The sequence below is a fragment of the Neolamprologus multifasciatus genome, chromosome 6, assembly GCF_963576455.1.
Source record: "Neolamprologus multifasciatus chromosome 6, fNeoMul1.2, whole genome shotgun sequence".
NCBI classification, from domain to species: domain Eukaryota; kingdom Metazoa; phylum Chordata; class Actinopteri; order Cichliformes; family Cichlidae; genus Neolamprologus; species Neolamprologus multifasciatus.
This window is the reverse complement of record NC_140444.1, coordinates 30803700-30819793: the sequence shown is the minus strand read 5'-3', so window position 1 is coordinate 30819793 and position 16094 is coordinate 30803700. Positions and strand designations below refer to the sequence as shown.

The window sequence follows — 16094 nt, the reverse complement described above, 5'->3', positions numbered from 1 at the left end:
AAATCAGAGATGGTGAGGCTGGGAAAATTTTTTTTTAGCTGGTATGAAATGAGTCTGTGTTAAGCTGAGTCTGTGTTTTATTTATGTGGATAAGTGTGTGTGCGTTCTCAGAATATTTATTGCATTCCTGTTGCTGACAATAAGACACCAAAAGTATAACTGTGTGGTGATTGCACTGTAAAAGTAATAATCATAAAACGCAATTAGCCAATCATGTCGCCACAACTTGCATTTAAGCATGTACACATCATGAGGAAGAAAGGTGATTTAAGTGACTTTGAACCTGGTAAGATTGTTGGGGCCAGACATACTAGTCTCAGTAAAAACTATTCATCTACTGAGATTTCCCAAACAGCTATCTCTAGGGTTTACAAAGAATGGTCAACTAAAGAGAAAACATTCAGTGACCAGCAGTTCTCTGACTGAAACTATTGTGTTGATGTCAAAGCTCAGAGGAGAATGGTCATACTGATTCAAGCTGGTGGGAAGGCAACAGTAATTAAAATAACCACAAATTACAACCAAGGTATGCAGAAGAGCATCCCTGAACCTTGACGCACAAGGGCTACAGAAGCAGAAGACCACAATGAGTGCCAGTCCTGCCAGCTAAGAGCAGAAACTGAGACTACAGTCCAAAGAGGCTTCCCAAAATTGGACAATAGAAGACTGGGAAATGTTGCCAAGTTTAATGAGTCATAGCTTCTGTTAACTCATCCCAGGCTCACCCACTGAGCCAGACCGGCACCCTGGCTGGTGGAGCTTTTGAGAGAAACCATCTGTCAAATTCAGCCTGTAGTCTGATATGAAGATGCCATATCAAATACAGAAAACAAACAATCTCTGTTTCTTAAAAATGTCTGTATTCCATCAACATGGATTTTAAAATATCAAGGATATAGTGCATGATCTTTTTTTTTAAAACATTAATTAGTATTTGGCATGCAGGTTACAAAGGCACTCAAATTTACACAGATGAGCTACAAGTGGCGGTAAATAAAAACATGAATAGAAAACATGGATAGAAGAAAAACCACACAACAAACTGTCAAACTCTTGGCAACCCACAGGAAGTCTGGTGTACATTTTTTAGACACAGTAATCATCTTTTCTGCAGCTGTGAGGAATGGAAGGAAGAAAAACACAATTTACTGCAATACTTTAAAACACAGTTAACAACAAAAATTCATCGATAGATTAAGTGTTAGATGTCAAGCCTGGCCTGCTGTTTTGGTCTACCAAGCTGTCTGGTTGGCCCGATGCGTCTTCCAGCATGTGTGCGCTGATGCTGCCGAAGGCCCTGACGATAAATGAAACTCTTCCCACAATCCCCGCACTCGTAGGGTCTCTCTCCGGTATGAAGTCTGTGGTGCACCTTTAATTCCTCTGCTCTGGAGTAGCCTTTCCCACAAATGCTACAAATGAATGGCCTGTCTTTAATGTGGGTCTGGTAATGCGCTGTTAGGTAAGAGTTAATCCGAAATGTCTTCCCACAAATGGAACATGCAAACGGTCTCTCCCCGGAGTGCTGCATTTCATGCAGCTTGAGGGAGGAGGCGGTATGGAATCCTTTGCCGCACTGAGAGCAGAGGAACGGTTTCTCCCCAGTATGGATGCGCTGATGGATTTGAATGTAGCTCTCATTAATGAACCTCTTGCCACAGTCGGGACAGGAGTAGGGCTTCTCCTTGATGTGGGTCTTCATGTGTTCTTCCAGCTTTTCTTTTTCACTAAACTGAATGCCACAGCGTCGGCAGAAGAGAAGAGGTGGTGCACCGGGCTTGACGGGGCCCGATTCAGAGGCTGTCTGAGTGTGTGAAGTGATGTGGTGTGCTTGCAAAGCTGAATGACTGTCACAGTCTTTTCCACATTCCAGGCAACGGAGGGATGATCGAATCCTGGACTCGCCAGGCAGGGATTTTAAATATTCAGAGAGTTCTGACGCTATGGGATTCACCTCATCGTCAAAATCCACAGCACCCTTACGACCTACAGAGAAGTGGAAGATTCAAACCATGTTTTACTCTTTTGCTTTGAGGTATAACAACCTTTGCAGTTCATAGACGTTTAGGCTTACCTCAATTTTACATTGGGGTAAAAGTGCAAATAACTCAGGTCATAGGATTAACAGGTAGGAGATCAAAACTTAAATTGGTTAATTATTATATACTAATCATTACAATTTTCCTAGTTAATGACCAAGACAAATCTATCAGCAGTATACATGGCAAATGCTGCTCTGAAAAACTATAAATCATGCATTTTCAGTTCCAAGATAAAATGCATTTGGAGCAAATAAAACACAGTGCCAATGTTAAAAGTAGTGAAAGATGCCACCATTGCATTGCAACAGTGCAATGCAATGCTTCTGGCTTATCAAGTATTATATTTGCATTGTTAGCAGCTCTCACCTAAGTGGACTTTGTAGTGCGTTTTGAGATTTCCCTTCTGGTTAAAACCACGGCCACAGATGGAGCAGCAGTACGGTTTCTCTCCTGTGTGGATCAGCTCATGCCGCTCTAGTTTGTAGGCATGTGGGAATTCTTTGCCACACACTGAGCAGTGGTACTCAATTTTTTCTTTGGGTTTCTTCAGGAGCTCAGGAGGTATTTCAATTGGTACACAGATCATCTTTCTGCCAGGGCGCTTCTTGCCTATGGAGATGGAAAACAAGAGGAAATTACAAGGTTAGGCCTCTATTTTAAAGCTCAAACATGACGTGTAGCTCACAAACTGAAGTCTTCTTCAAAACGATCTGTTCAAAGTCAAACCAATCCTACATATCTGACACCTACAGGAATGAAAAACAGAAGCAGCAACATTTTGGCCCGAAGACATTTATATACAGATCTCATTACCCCTACACTCATTAAGCATATAAAGAAAGAGTAGAGACTCTAAAGGCCTGTTTCTGTTGCATGTTGAAGACATGTTCAGACAATATTCTGTCTTTAAATGCTTCCAAACTGTTTACACTGAAATTATCATTAGAAAAGCGCTTATACTCTATACACTTGCCAGACGCTTTGTTTGATACATCTGTTCAACTGCTCCTTAATGCAAATATCTAATCAGCCAATCACATGGCAACAATTCAATGCATTTAAGCATGTAGACATCATCAAGAAGCCTTGCTGAAGCTTAAACAAAGTATCAGAATGGGGAAGAAAGGTCATTTAAGTGATTTTGAATGTGGCATGGTTGCTGGTGCCAGACTGAGTATTTCACAAGATCCTGATCGACTGGGATTTTCCCAGAGAACCATCTCTAAGGTTTACAGAGGAAGTCTTGTAAGCATTAACCTGCTTAGCATAAGGATGACAGCTAAAGACACTTTGTGTGTTTTCTCGGTGGAAGCACACCAATAACACAGGATACAGTACAACACTAAGTATGACTGGTTTGGGTATGTTCACAATTGAAATATATATAGTACTTGTACAAACCCAATTCCAAAACAGTTGGTGTGGAAATAAAAACTGAATGCAATGATTTGCAATTCCCATAAGTCCATATTATATTCTCAACAGAACATAGAAAACATTAGGGCTGTGCGATATGACCAAAATCTCATATCCCGATATAAGACATCTATCGTCCGATAACGATATAAATCACAAAAATCGAACATTTTCTGTAAATTCTGTGAATCTCGGGCAGCTCGACTTGCGTGAAGTGTTTCCAGCTGGTCGTCATGTACCTGGAGTCGAGTGTTTTAACTCAGCGGTCCCCAACCCCCGGGCCTCGGACCGGTACCGGTCCGTGAGTCGTTTGGTACCAGGCCGCGAGAGTTGAGGCTCAGGTGTGAAATATATGGTTTTCAGGGTTTTTATCGGTTTTCAGCGTTATTTTGTTATCGTTTTTATCGTTAACTCAGTTTTCCTTGGTCTTTTCACATGTTGTTATGAATAAACCTTCTTTTTTTCGGTACCGGTACTAGTTTTATTTTGTTGTATTTATCCGCGACACCTTAAAGGTCGGTCCGTGAAAATATTGTCGGGCATAAACCGGTCCGTGGCGCAAAAAAGGTTGGGGACCGCTGTTTTAACCGATGCATGAAACGATACATTTTTAGACATAAGTTGTAAGGGCCGCCGTTTTCTTTGTGAGTATTTATTACACGGCGTGCTGCGGGGAAAAGCCTGTTCTAACGTTTGAGTCTAAGGTTTATTTTTTAGCACCTAGCGGCTCTTTTTTGCTTCTCATCTGTAAACACTCTGCATCCTCTTTCACGTGATTCAGTTTATTTTGAAAAATCTCAACAGGATCTTGAGCTTTATTGTGAAAGGTTTATGTGGAAAATAAACAAGTGGACACGCGATGGTTTTACCGTCGTTGTTGCTAACGACAACGCATAAAAACAGGCACTTGTCTGTCAGTAGTGTGGTTATATTAAATATAAGAGAAAGAGAGAACTTTAGGAAATTAATTTAGCCACTACAGTGACCATCAAAACCATGAAAAAATATTGCTGTAAACGGTTTATTTTGACACCACGAAACAAACGATAGCGTAAAATGAAACGATAGATGTTTTTATATCGTCAGCCGATATATATCGTTAAATCGAACAGCCCTAGAAAACATATCAAATGTCTCGAACTAAGGAAATGTATCATGTCAAGAAACATATTTCTTGAAATGATACAGTGGGAAACAGGGCTGTTTTTCCCACTGTGTATCATTCTCTCTTCTTTTAACAGTGTCTGGGAGCATGTGGGACCAATTACTGGACTTTTGGGAATACTGTCCCAATCTAGTCTCTACTAATGAAGCCATGGTGTTGTAATAGATGCAGTATACAGTTTAGTACCGTCTTGGTGAAATATGCAAGGCCTTCCCTCAAAACGATTTCTGAATGGGAGCGTATGTTGCTCTAAAGCCTGTTTATACCTTTCAGCACTGATGGTGCCCTTCCAGATGCACAAACTGACAATTCAACAGGTACTAATGCAGCCACATAGCATCACAGCAGGCTTTAAAACTGAGAGCTGATAACAAGCTGCCCGGTCCCTTTCCCTTAGTCCAAAGGACGTGGCATCTATATTTTCCAAAAGAACTTCAAATTTCAATTTGCCTGACCACTAAATTTTCCACTTTTCCTCAGTCTTTTTTTAAATGAGCATTGAGCCAGAAAAGCTTTTCTGGGTTTTCAGAAAACACCATTTTAGTACCTCAGCTGAACACTGAGCTGGTTATTCACTGATTAGGTCATTTTATTATTTCTTACCTGGTGAAACAGCCATGTTCTCTCCTTCTGCTTCACCAGATGTTTTGGTATCTTTCCTTCGTCTATACGGTCGCTTTGCTGTTGAAAAAATTAAGTCATAGATTTTAAGAATCACAGCATATAAGCAAATATCTGAAGCTTATTTTTTTCTTTTCTTACCGGCAGCATGGCGGGCAGTTTTTGAGTTTAATTCTTCCGGTTCTGCCGCTGCATGCAAATTTCTCTTTCTTCGGGTACGCTGTGATACTTTAAGATAAAGAAAAAGACTAATTATGACTTATGAAGTCATAATAACGTAACTTCAGAGTAGTTAACATACGTTAAGCTGCAGTAGAAAACACAAGAATCACTCACTGACCTCCTGCATCTGTCTCTGAGTCTTCAGCTGGCAACAGTGGAGTTCGAGAAATCTTTCTTCTGCCTCTTCGTTTTGCTTTCGGATGAAGAACAAAGTAGAAAAGAAATCTATTACACTGATGGTCTCCTTCCATCTCTTCTGCTACGAGTGCTACCTTTTTACTTTATGTCACTCACCAGCATTTGCAGGAACATCTAGCTCTGTGTCTGAGTTCTCCACATACACTACTGGAACCTTTTTAGTTCTTCTTGGTCTTTTTTCTGCTAACAAGTGCAAAACAAAATAACCTCAGGACCAAATGTGATGATTATTTAACAGTTTTTTGGTTTTCCTTCACTTGTGTTTACCACAGTATGAGGGGGAGGCAGCATTCATCTTTGCCCCTATAGTTCTTTCCTCTGCGTCCTCCCTTTCTTCATCTTCCCCCACAGAAACAACCTCCATGATGAGCGTCGGGCTGCTGCTGTCTCTCTGGCTTTGGCCTCGCAGCAGAGACTCCTGCATGATCACAATCATTAAAAAACATCAGGAGCCCACCTGTAAAATCTTCCCTGACAGTCAGTTTTTAAACTACTGTATGTACAACATCCCAACTATTCAGTGGCAGTAGGTTTGTGTAGGGCAGGAGGCAAAGAGTGGTGCTGCAGATGCAAATGAGCAATTTTGATTTGATTTATGACACCAACAGTTGACACTACAAGACTAAGCACTCCCGTGGTGACTGAGATGCAGTAATTACCCAATCTTAGACATTAAACTGATAAACTGTGTTAAAATGAATTACCTTGCTAGGTGGAGGACCTGCTGAGCAATCAGAGCCTCGGTCAGAGCTGCCTGCTGTAAAAATCAAAACAGTTACCTCAGGCTAAAGAAAAAACTGACAGTCTGCAATCCAGACAAAGAAGGAATGTCAATGTAGTGATAAACTAAATGCAAACTATGAGTGCTGTGAGTATCTGGGAAAGATTATAAATGCATTTCTTCTGTTATTTAAGATATTCTTTAGCCAATAAGCTTACAAATTCACATGAGAAACAGAATCAAGGAAGCACCCTTGTGTAAATAAATGAGTATTGTTTGCAGAAGTCGTGGGTTTTCATTAAAACTGCGGTGCTGATAACTCACCAGAATCCCATTCAACCACTTCTCCATCAGAGTTGATTAATCCTCCAAACTCTTCATCTTGTTCCTCTTCTTCTTCCTCGCCCACCTCCTCCTCCTCCTCCCCTGCATGCAGTCTTACAGTCAAATGTAGCGTTTGGTCGTTTAAGTTTTCAGATGCCATCTTGAGCTCGCGTGACTTCGGGTGCTTACGTTTAGGAGAATTCTAAAAACAGAAAACAGAGCTAAAAGGAATTCACGACATCAGAGCACATCTGTCGAAAGGAAGTGAAGAAGCTACTGAATGACAAAGTTATCTGCAGGTTCTGGACAATGAAACAGTTTTTGTCATGTTTACTCGTTACACCACTACTGGTGGATTTCAACTGAAACAATCAAGACTGAAGTACAGACCTGCAGCTTTAATTCAGGGGGTTTAAACCAAAGCATTGCATTAACCATATAGAAATTATAGCCATCCAATTTTATACATTGTTTCCCATTTTCAGAATCTAAGAGTAAAAGGTCCATTATGTTGTTATTCTATGACAAATTAGGCAGATGAAGTATCTGGAGTTGTTTATCATTGTTGAATTTGTATTTGCTATCCTTTTATTTGAGTCCAAAAGGGGAAAAAAATGCTGGCAGTGGCCAGCGCTACGCCTCGGCCTCCTGGTAGATACACTTATGTGTCATGGTCCCTATGCCCCGACCCGACCTTTTGTGTTTAGATCGTTTTTGGAACCGGATTCTGAGAGGAGTGACTGAGGAGGAGCCTTTTGTACAGAAAGTGTGGAGCACCTTTTCCCCTAACCCTGTTTCCCACGGACCCTGGCGACCCGGACCCGTTTCCCCTGCACGTTGTATATAGCCACTTGGTGATTGTGTTCACTGTGAATAAACGCACTGTTCTTCGCTTAAAGGAATACCCTGGCCTGCACCTGAGTCTCTTTCGGAAACCATATCATTATGAGACGAATCCTTTCCTTGGTTAAGGCAAACAGCTTCTGCCTACATGAATGCAGTGCAGAGGGTTTACAGAAAGGTGCAAACCACTGGTTACACTCAAGAACAGGAAAACGAAATCAGCCAGAAAACATCAAAATGAGTCTCCACAGTTCAGAAAAAAAAGCTTTGAGTGAAACTTAGCTCAACTTGTACCAGAATGATAGGAAGAGAAAAGTATGGAAGAGAGAAACATCTCATGATCTGAAGCATACCACATCATCTATCAAACAATGATAATGATGGAGACAATATTATGGCATTAACCAATGTAAGCAGGTGATTACTGATAATGTGACCGCTGACAGAAGGGGCAGGATGAATTGTGATGTGTGCAGGGCTACACTGTCTGCTCAGATTCACCCACATGCTGCAAAACTGACTGGTGTCGGATTATAATATTATTTTATGCCATGTTAGACCCCTAATTAAAGATTGTGAATTATTATGTAGTTTTAGTTTGCATTATGCTCCTGAATTAGAAGAAGGTGATAACTATTACATTTGGTAAACTGATTTGCATTACATTAGACTGCTGATTTATTGTGAATGAATGATATTGTTTTATGATGCATTATACTGCTGAGTTATAAGAAATATTGTTCACAGAAAGTCATCACCTTATTTGTCTGATTAGAAGAGAACAGAGCATACTGCCCCATCTCACTAGGAGCAGATAAACAGCGAGCCAAGGTCGTAGCTTAGGCGCTGTGTGAGAAAGAATGTGAATGTTTAGGCTTTTATGATTAGGTGGGGGCCACTAGAGGCTATAAGAGTTTGATCAAGGCTCCACCATTTTGAGATCTGATGCTGTCTGCTGTATGGTGTCCATCTCCCACGCGTGTGTTCATTAAATCATCGTTTGACTTGACCCGGCCGGACCAGTGTGGTTATTTTTGGTTTTCCTCTTGTATCCATCCCCAATATTTGAATCCGTAACACTGGACAGTGCTTTACGGTGTAAATCATTAATACTCAAAGCAAACTGCAAAAGCAACCCAAATGTTTCTCAATGCAAATAAATGAAACATTCCTCAATGACCAGATTGAAAACAAAGAGACCCACAAACAACCAACACCCGTAGGTGTCTGCAGTAAAGACCAAGCAGAGCATCTCAAGGAGGAAACACAGCATTTGATGATGTCCGTGGCTGCCAGACTTCAGGCAGTCATGACTGCAAAGAATTGTTATCCAAGTATTAAAAACAACCATTAAATTTAGGATTATGTTAGTTTGTCAAATGATTTTAAGCCTGCATTTCTTAATGTTAAAGACATAATTTTGTTAAACTTCTTGAATTAAAGCTAAAACTCTGCACTTCAATCACATATTGAATCCTTGATTTCAAATCCAAAGGCAAAACTGCAAAGAATGTGTCACTGTCCAAAAACACCGGACCTCACTGGACCAACTGAAACAAAGGGCCTCACACAAAAACAACTTCCTATTCTCATCCTCTGCCCAAACGCATGTGACATTTCAAATTGGAGCCATCAAACATTCAACTGCAAAAATGCCAAGATTAATGAAGCCTCTTAGAGAGTAGCTGCATATTCGTGGAAAGTCATCATTAGTATTTTGAACCCAAAGGGCCAGATTTATGAGCGTGTTACGTCAGCGTGAGCTGGGTTTTGGAATAAAAAGAAAGTGTTCAAGTGTTCTCTGTATTTACACACAGTGCAGTGACAATACTGCATGTAAGAGGTGGGAGTTAATTTCCAAACGTGCAAAACATAGCAAGAAGAATATAAGCGCACAGATTTTCCAGCATTACCACTAATTTAAATATAACAAAATGCATGTCTTATTTATACAACTAGCCACACTTATCACTGCTGTTTTCTCCCATCCCCATCTCCCAGAGAATTAAAACTGAAGAAAACACTGAGGATTTCTTCTAGTAACATTTTTTTGTACTTAATACAGCAGAGCTGGACCACTCTTGGTAAGGGAAAATTAAAAGCTACATTCTTTGAGTCAGTCTTAAAACAACATGTCATTCCTTTAGTATGCACCACACAAAAACATCCCTTCCTAAACTGTTTATAATGTAAGCAATGTTACAAAGTCCTCGTCTTATCATCGTCCCTCCACTGCAGTCAAAATAGCAAAATATGGATTTCTTCCAGTTAAAAGGGAGTTTTTACTCCTGACTGTCACCATGTGATCGTGTCTAGCAGATTGTCAGATCTAAACCTGTGAGATCTAAACTGATTTGAGACGCACAGCACAAGGACCGATTCTGTACTCATATTCAAAAACAACAGAATGTGATCTTTTAATGGGCAGCATGAACACGAGGGATGAGTTTTAATGGTCACATGACTTTTAAGACCTGATCTTTAAGAACAAACGTGTACACCTTCCTGCACGAGGCCGACTGGGACATTATAAATGCATTCACGAATAACACATAAATAAAATTCACTAAACTAGATGACTAAAAAAAACAAACAATGAAAACTTCATGTGTTGATCTTTTCATAATATCTACAAAATCTAAAACAACATACAGTTTGGCAAGGTGCTGACGTTTCGGTCTGCTGTAGCTCTTCTTCTGTGTGTAAAGATGCTCTCTGGTCTCGGTCCCAGCGCTGCTGATGGGATTTCACGTTCCTTTTGTGACTGGGGGTCATGTCCCGTCCTGGACAGGAGAGGGGTTTCTCTCCTGTGTTATTGCACTGATGTACAGTCACGTTTCCTGATGCCTTCCCACATTTGTAGGAAATCTGCGGTTTCTCATCGGAGCTCACGAGCTTGTGTCTCTGCAGGCTCTCTGTGTCAGGGCAAGGCTTCTCAAACCGTTTCTCCGCTGCACATCTTCTCTGGGGTTTCTTCACGCCATATGAAGCAGAGCTCTCCACGCCACTCGCTTTCTGGTGGGGAAGGCAGGCGTCTACAGAAGCACCCTCTTTTTTTCTCTCTGAGCTGAGGCTCTCATCTGCGTTTAATATATAAAAATAAAAAGTGAAAAATCACCAAGAGCAACGATGTGTGTATCATGTAGTGAAGAGAAGCTATAATTCAAGATTCTCCACTCACTATTCTCACTCACACTCCAGCCATCCTCTTCCTCTTTGATGATTACTCGGATCTCTGGAATCTCACAGGTGTAGTCGGGGCTTGCCGGTGCTTTTTTGGGGGAAGACTGGTCACTGCCGTTTTCATTCAGACTCAGTGATAAAGGACCTTGAAGTTCAGGATCCTATTAAGATATCAAACAGAAGGAAAAACAGGTCATCTACTCTACAACAGCTCAAGTTTCACACAAGAAAAAAGAGCTGCTATATAAAGCCATCAGAAGCTACTGTTTATTTTTATATTACAATAACTTAATCATTTTGAATACTTTTACTTGACATAATACAGCAGTTAAACATCCATTTTGGTCAATTATAAAACAGATAACAACTTTATACTTTCATCAATAAAGTGCAACTTGTACATTTTGTAATATCCATCCATCCGCTTATCCTTTTCAGGGTCGTGGGGGGCGCTGGAGCCTATCCCAGCTGTCATAGGGCGAGAAGCAGGGTACAACCTGGACAGGTCGCCAGTCTGTCGCAGGGCCAACACACAGAGACAGACAACCATTCGCACTCACATTCACATTCTATAGGCAATTTGGATTAATCAATTAACCTATCCCCACAAGCCGCATGTCTTTGGACGGTGGGAGGAAGCCGGAGTACCCGGAGGGAACCCACGCAAACACGGGGAGAACATGCAAACTCCACACAGAAAGACCCCGGCCTGATGGTGGAATTGAACTCAGGACCTTCTTGCTGTGCTGCCCCATTTTGTAACAGGCTCTACAATACAAACATTAGAAGAGAGAGCGATGACACTCAAACAAACCTAGATTAAAAAGTCAGCGAACATTTTGAGCAGCTTTTATCAAATTTCATAGTTGACCTTATATCTGCTTTTATGGCTAACTGACCACTGAAATGAGGTTAATTTAATTTAGGTAATGCTTCAAAATATCTGCCCAAATAGATACCCAGAAGCATTTGAAGATGACTGTAATGTAAGTGATATTGCATTTTGTCAAGTGATTACATAATATGGCGTTACATCCTAGACTCGAGAGTTCAGGTTAAACAAGTAAAACTACTTAGATTAATGACGGCAAGAATAAAAAAAAAAACTCTTATCACTCTTACAACATGGATGCATCTAATTTAATACGCCATACGCCAGTTTTAGCAAATTTACACTGGTTCCCTGTAAAATATCGTATTGATTTTAAGATTCTTTTACTTACTTTTAAAGTTTTAAATAATATGGCGCCTAGTTATTTAAACAAACTCCTCAACATGTATGACCCCAAAAGAGCACTGAGATCATCTAGCCAGTTGCTCTTAGCACAACCAAGGTCTCGATTGAAGCATAGAGGAGATCAGGCCTTCGCAGTAGCAGCACCCAGACTCTGGAATAATCTGCCAGAGGAGATTCGTACTTCAGAGTCTATTCCATAGGTGTCAAACTCTGGCCCGCGGGCCAAATTTGGCCCGCAGCCTAATTACACTTGGCCCGCGAAGCCATACCAAATTACTATTAGAGCTGGCCTACTGGTATTATACAGCAAATATATATATATTGTTTAGTATTAAGCTTTGCTTGTTCCATATTCAGTTTTTCAGCAAAACTTATTTGAGTCCATAAGAAAAGATTGATTCTTATATCTAGAGGAAGATTTTTTTTTTCAATAAATATTAATGTTAGCCCGCGACTTTGTTCCAGGTTTGAATTTTGGCCCACTGTGTATTTGAGTTTGACACCCCTGGTCTATTCAGTCATTTAAAACGCATCTTAAAACTCACTTTTTTCGTTTGGCTTTTAATTCGAGTTCAGTATGAGTACCATCAGGCCTGTTTTATGTTTTTATTGTTAATTCACTGTCTTCTTATTTATCTGTATTTGTTTCTAATTTATCTGTATTTGTTTCTCTATTGTTTTCTCTTGTTTTTAACCGATTGTGATACACTTTGGTCAACTCTGTTGTTTTTAAATGTGCTATACAAATAAATTTTGTATTGAATTGAATAAACATCTGATATAATATTTTCTAGAGCCCGACTGATTTTTTAAGACCAATACAGAAGCCGATTTTTGGTGCTTTTAAAAATCTGATATAAAAGCTGCTTTTTCTGTCAGACAGATGAAACACTGAGATTATATGTTGTGGTTTGTTATTTATGAGTCCTTACTAACATAACCATCTTGTTTTATTGTTATAACAAGTCGTGGATAACTCGATCTGCTTGGATCAGCTGGCTGCCGTTCCAAACACGTTACCAACATGGACGTTTCAGAGTGCCCCCTGGTGGACAAATTATGCAACATCAACAGTAACAACATAACTGAAATATGTCTCTTCTTTAACTTGTATACTCGTTAAGTGCAATACTGATATACTGGTACTCATACTGTGTAATGTAAGCATTATATAATTTCATTATAATTAATATAATTACTTATATAATATAAAGAAATAATACACCTGAGCCACAGGCTGTAACCGCACACATCACGAAAAGGAAATCACCTCAAACATAAACTCTAAAAGTTCACTTTTTGTTTTTTGAACACAGAGGATGAGTACACAGCCTCGATATGACAATGTTAGAGTACATTTAGCAGATATATTATGAAACATGTTAAAACTGGCCTAAAATCAACCAACCATCATCAACGAAACAACCATCAGTGAATCCCACTTAACTAGTTACCTTACTAATTTAACGTTTATGTCTTTAACAACCATACCAACCAACAAAATGTCAAGAAACGTATTAAATATGCATTAAAATGACCAAATAAACTCGAGCATTAACTTGAACTGATTTGTATCCCAGCCTAAAACGTTTAACTGACCCGTTTAACTGGACGTATGAACGACTTCAAGAATCTGCTGTTACAGTTCAACGTAACCCAACTTAAATACTGTATGCTCCAAATATTACCTTTTCCCCCTTCCTTCTCAATTCATTTAGGCTGATGAGGCTAACAAGTGGACTGCACACACATAATTCCCGACAACCCGGACCAACTCACATAAATGTAATGTGGTCTATATTATTCCACCCTGGTAAAATTATAACCTTTCCTACCATAAAGCATTCCTGCAGGATAATGTTAAACTTCTGTTTTAAGTGCTGCAGAATATTTTCTAACACAGTCTGAAACGTGGCCAAAAATTAACCTGGATTTATTCTGATAGTTATATATTAGTGTCCGGGAAAAGAAAAACGCTTTCTTCTTAGATTTAGTTTAATAGTTTAGCAGCAAGTTCTGTGTAGACCTTTCTTGGGCTCCAAGAGTCAGCAACCTGGACAGCCTTTCAAAATAAACTTGTTTTGTCTCGTTTGCTTGCGTTATCCACTGCAGGAAAATATTCTTGACTATTTCACTTGGACGCTGAATATATGCCTCCACCAGTCAGTCGCAGTGTATAAGTCATTATACTATCTTAATGAATGCAGCTCTGCCTTTTTTAATAACAATTACCGTTTGCTAACAAGCTAGCTTTAAAGCTATAATGACATAATTGGTTCTGTGCATGAACGTAAGAAGGTTAACATCAAGTCCACACCGGTGCACTCTCAACTAATACGGTGTCCCTGACCTATGAGGATAACCTGTTTACGACGTGCATTTACCTAACTGGTTAACTACACCAGCTACAGCAAACTGCAGCCAGCTGCACAGTAACAGCCTGAAAGCAGCTGCGCTGTCACGTTACCTCAAACATAGTGCGAGGTCGGAGCCGACTGTGAAGGATGTCATAGGAGAAACAGGGCGAGCTACACACGGGGTTAAGTACAAGCGTTATTCCGGATCGGAGCAGCTGTCATGAACTAACCGTGCACTCTGTGCTAGCTAAACTGTGTTGCGCCACCACTTTTTTCCTTTTTTTTTTTTTTTTAAACAGCGGTTCTTCTTCTACTCCGCCTCCTCCTCTTCTTCTTCGACGCTGAAATTGCTGCTGCTGAATTACTGCCTCCCCGTGATTACAAGGTGTGCATCTCTACAGACAGATGACAAAATTAAATATCCATTTTCTGCCCTCCACTTTTTCAGACATCTTTCCCATTCTCATTCTTCTTCCGGCTGCTTCCTTTAGGGGTCGCCACAGCGGATCATCTGCCTCCATCTCACCCTATCCCCAGCATCCTCCTCTGTCACATCTGATATACACCAACCCTTCACTACATCCTTCTTTTTATTCCTCCTGACTGCAGCTCCATCTTCAGCATCCACTATCCCTCCTGTGCGCATGTCCAAACCTTGCCATCCTTGCGTCTCTAACTTTTCCCCCAAACCGCTCAGCCTGAGCTGTCCCTCTGATGTCTAATCCTGCCTATCCTCATCACTCCCAGTAACAATTCGTGCACCTTCAACTCTGCCACCACCAGCTTCACCTACTGCTTTTTTGTCAATGTCTCCAAACCATATATCATAGCAGGTCTCATTACCATCTTAAAAACCTTCCTTTTCACTCTTTCACTTCTGCTCCCTACTCACTATAGATCACAATGTTGTCTGCAAACATCACAGTCTATGGAAACTCCTGCCTGATCTCATCTACCTGTCCATTACCATAAGCAGTCACACTGAAAGTGAAATAGCTATATGTAAATATGCATATTTACTACTTTCCTGATAATTTATTACTATTATTTCCTGCTGCACACTTGCAGACTGAAATGTAGCCTGTTGAAATATGTGAGGTAAAATCCTTTCCCTGGTTCACTGACGAACAATATTTCCGAGTGTTTCCAAAAGCTTTGCTACTTGACAATAATATTTTATGACCCCCAATTCCCAAAAGGCTGGGATGCTGGGTCAAATGTAAATAAAAACAGAACGCAAAGATTTGAGAAATCCTATACATCCATATCTTCTTCATCAGAGAACATTGAAAACATTAGCATTTCATTTGTAATCTGATAGCAGACTTTGGGCATGTTGGTGAAAAAACACGTTTATGCCCCTCAAACTACCATCTTTTGTGTTTTTTGTAGATTTGACTAAAGAAATTGCAACAAATGATGTGTTTTTCGTTTTGCTTTGTTTCTTGCGGTTGCAATACTTCAGCATCTAGCTAGGACTACAGAAGACGAGGAGCATAAAGGGAGTGACTTTTTTTAAGTGTCAGGTGATTTTAAATGCAGTGTTTCTATCAGGTCAATAAACATCAGCAAACATACTAACTGTTTGTGTGCAGCGTGTTGCTAGCTAAAGGTCCAGCTGTATTTCACAGGATATTTCACTCAGAGATGGAGAAAGATAAGAGAAACAGGACAGGAGAGGAAGATAAGAAGTTACATTTAAAGGTAGAGAAATTAAAAACTTAAAGTCCTCATGTGTCTAAACCAGTTACTGGGTCTGTACATG

At 40.1% G+C, this 16094-nt stretch overlaps 1 protein-coding gene across 3 annotated transcripts; it reads right to left on the bottom strand.

Annotated features, from left to right (window-relative positions):
• Positions 1-24: 24 nt before the first annotated feature.
• On the bottom strand, positions 25-15172 carry LOC146517320 (uncharacterized). Of its 3 annotated transcripts, none has more exons than XM_085162263.1 (12): positions 14440-15172; positions 10734-10896; positions 10205-10632; positions 6710-6911; positions 6369-6421; positions 5932-6082; positions 5761-5844; positions 5585-5659; positions 5386-5472; positions 5227-5304; positions 2409-2651; positions 25-1986 (listed from the first exon to the last, which is right to left on the bottom strand). In XM_085162263.1, exons 1-12 carry the CDS (start codon positions 14446-14448, stop codon positions 1202-1204), a joined length of 2358 nt encoding a protein of 785 aa, XP_085018389.1. In that variant the 5' UTR covers positions 14449-15172; the 3' UTR covers positions 25-1201. The 3 variants fall into 3 exon arrangements, with proteins under 3 accessions (XP_085018389.1, XP_085018390.1, XP_085018388.1); XM_085162264.1 differs by having other exon boundaries at positions 5761-5847; positions 6369-6418; XM_085162262.1 differs by having other exon boundaries at positions 5761-5847; positions 14440-15170.
• Positions 15173-16094: the final 922 nt, after the last annotated feature.

What these genes read in the sequence shown, in the direction of transcription:
- LOC146517320 (XM_085162262.1), bottom strand. An exon ending in CAGGTCCTCCACCTAGCAAG is followed by an intron (nt 6,083 to 6,368) that starts GTAATTCATTTT and finishes GTGATCATGCAG; the next exon opens with GAGTCTCTGCTGCGAGGCCA. An exon ending in GCACTACAAAGTCCACTTAG is followed by an intron (nt 1,987 to 2,408) that starts GTGAGAGCTGCT and finishes ACTTCTCTGTAG; the next exon opens with GTCGTAAGGGTGCTGTGGAT.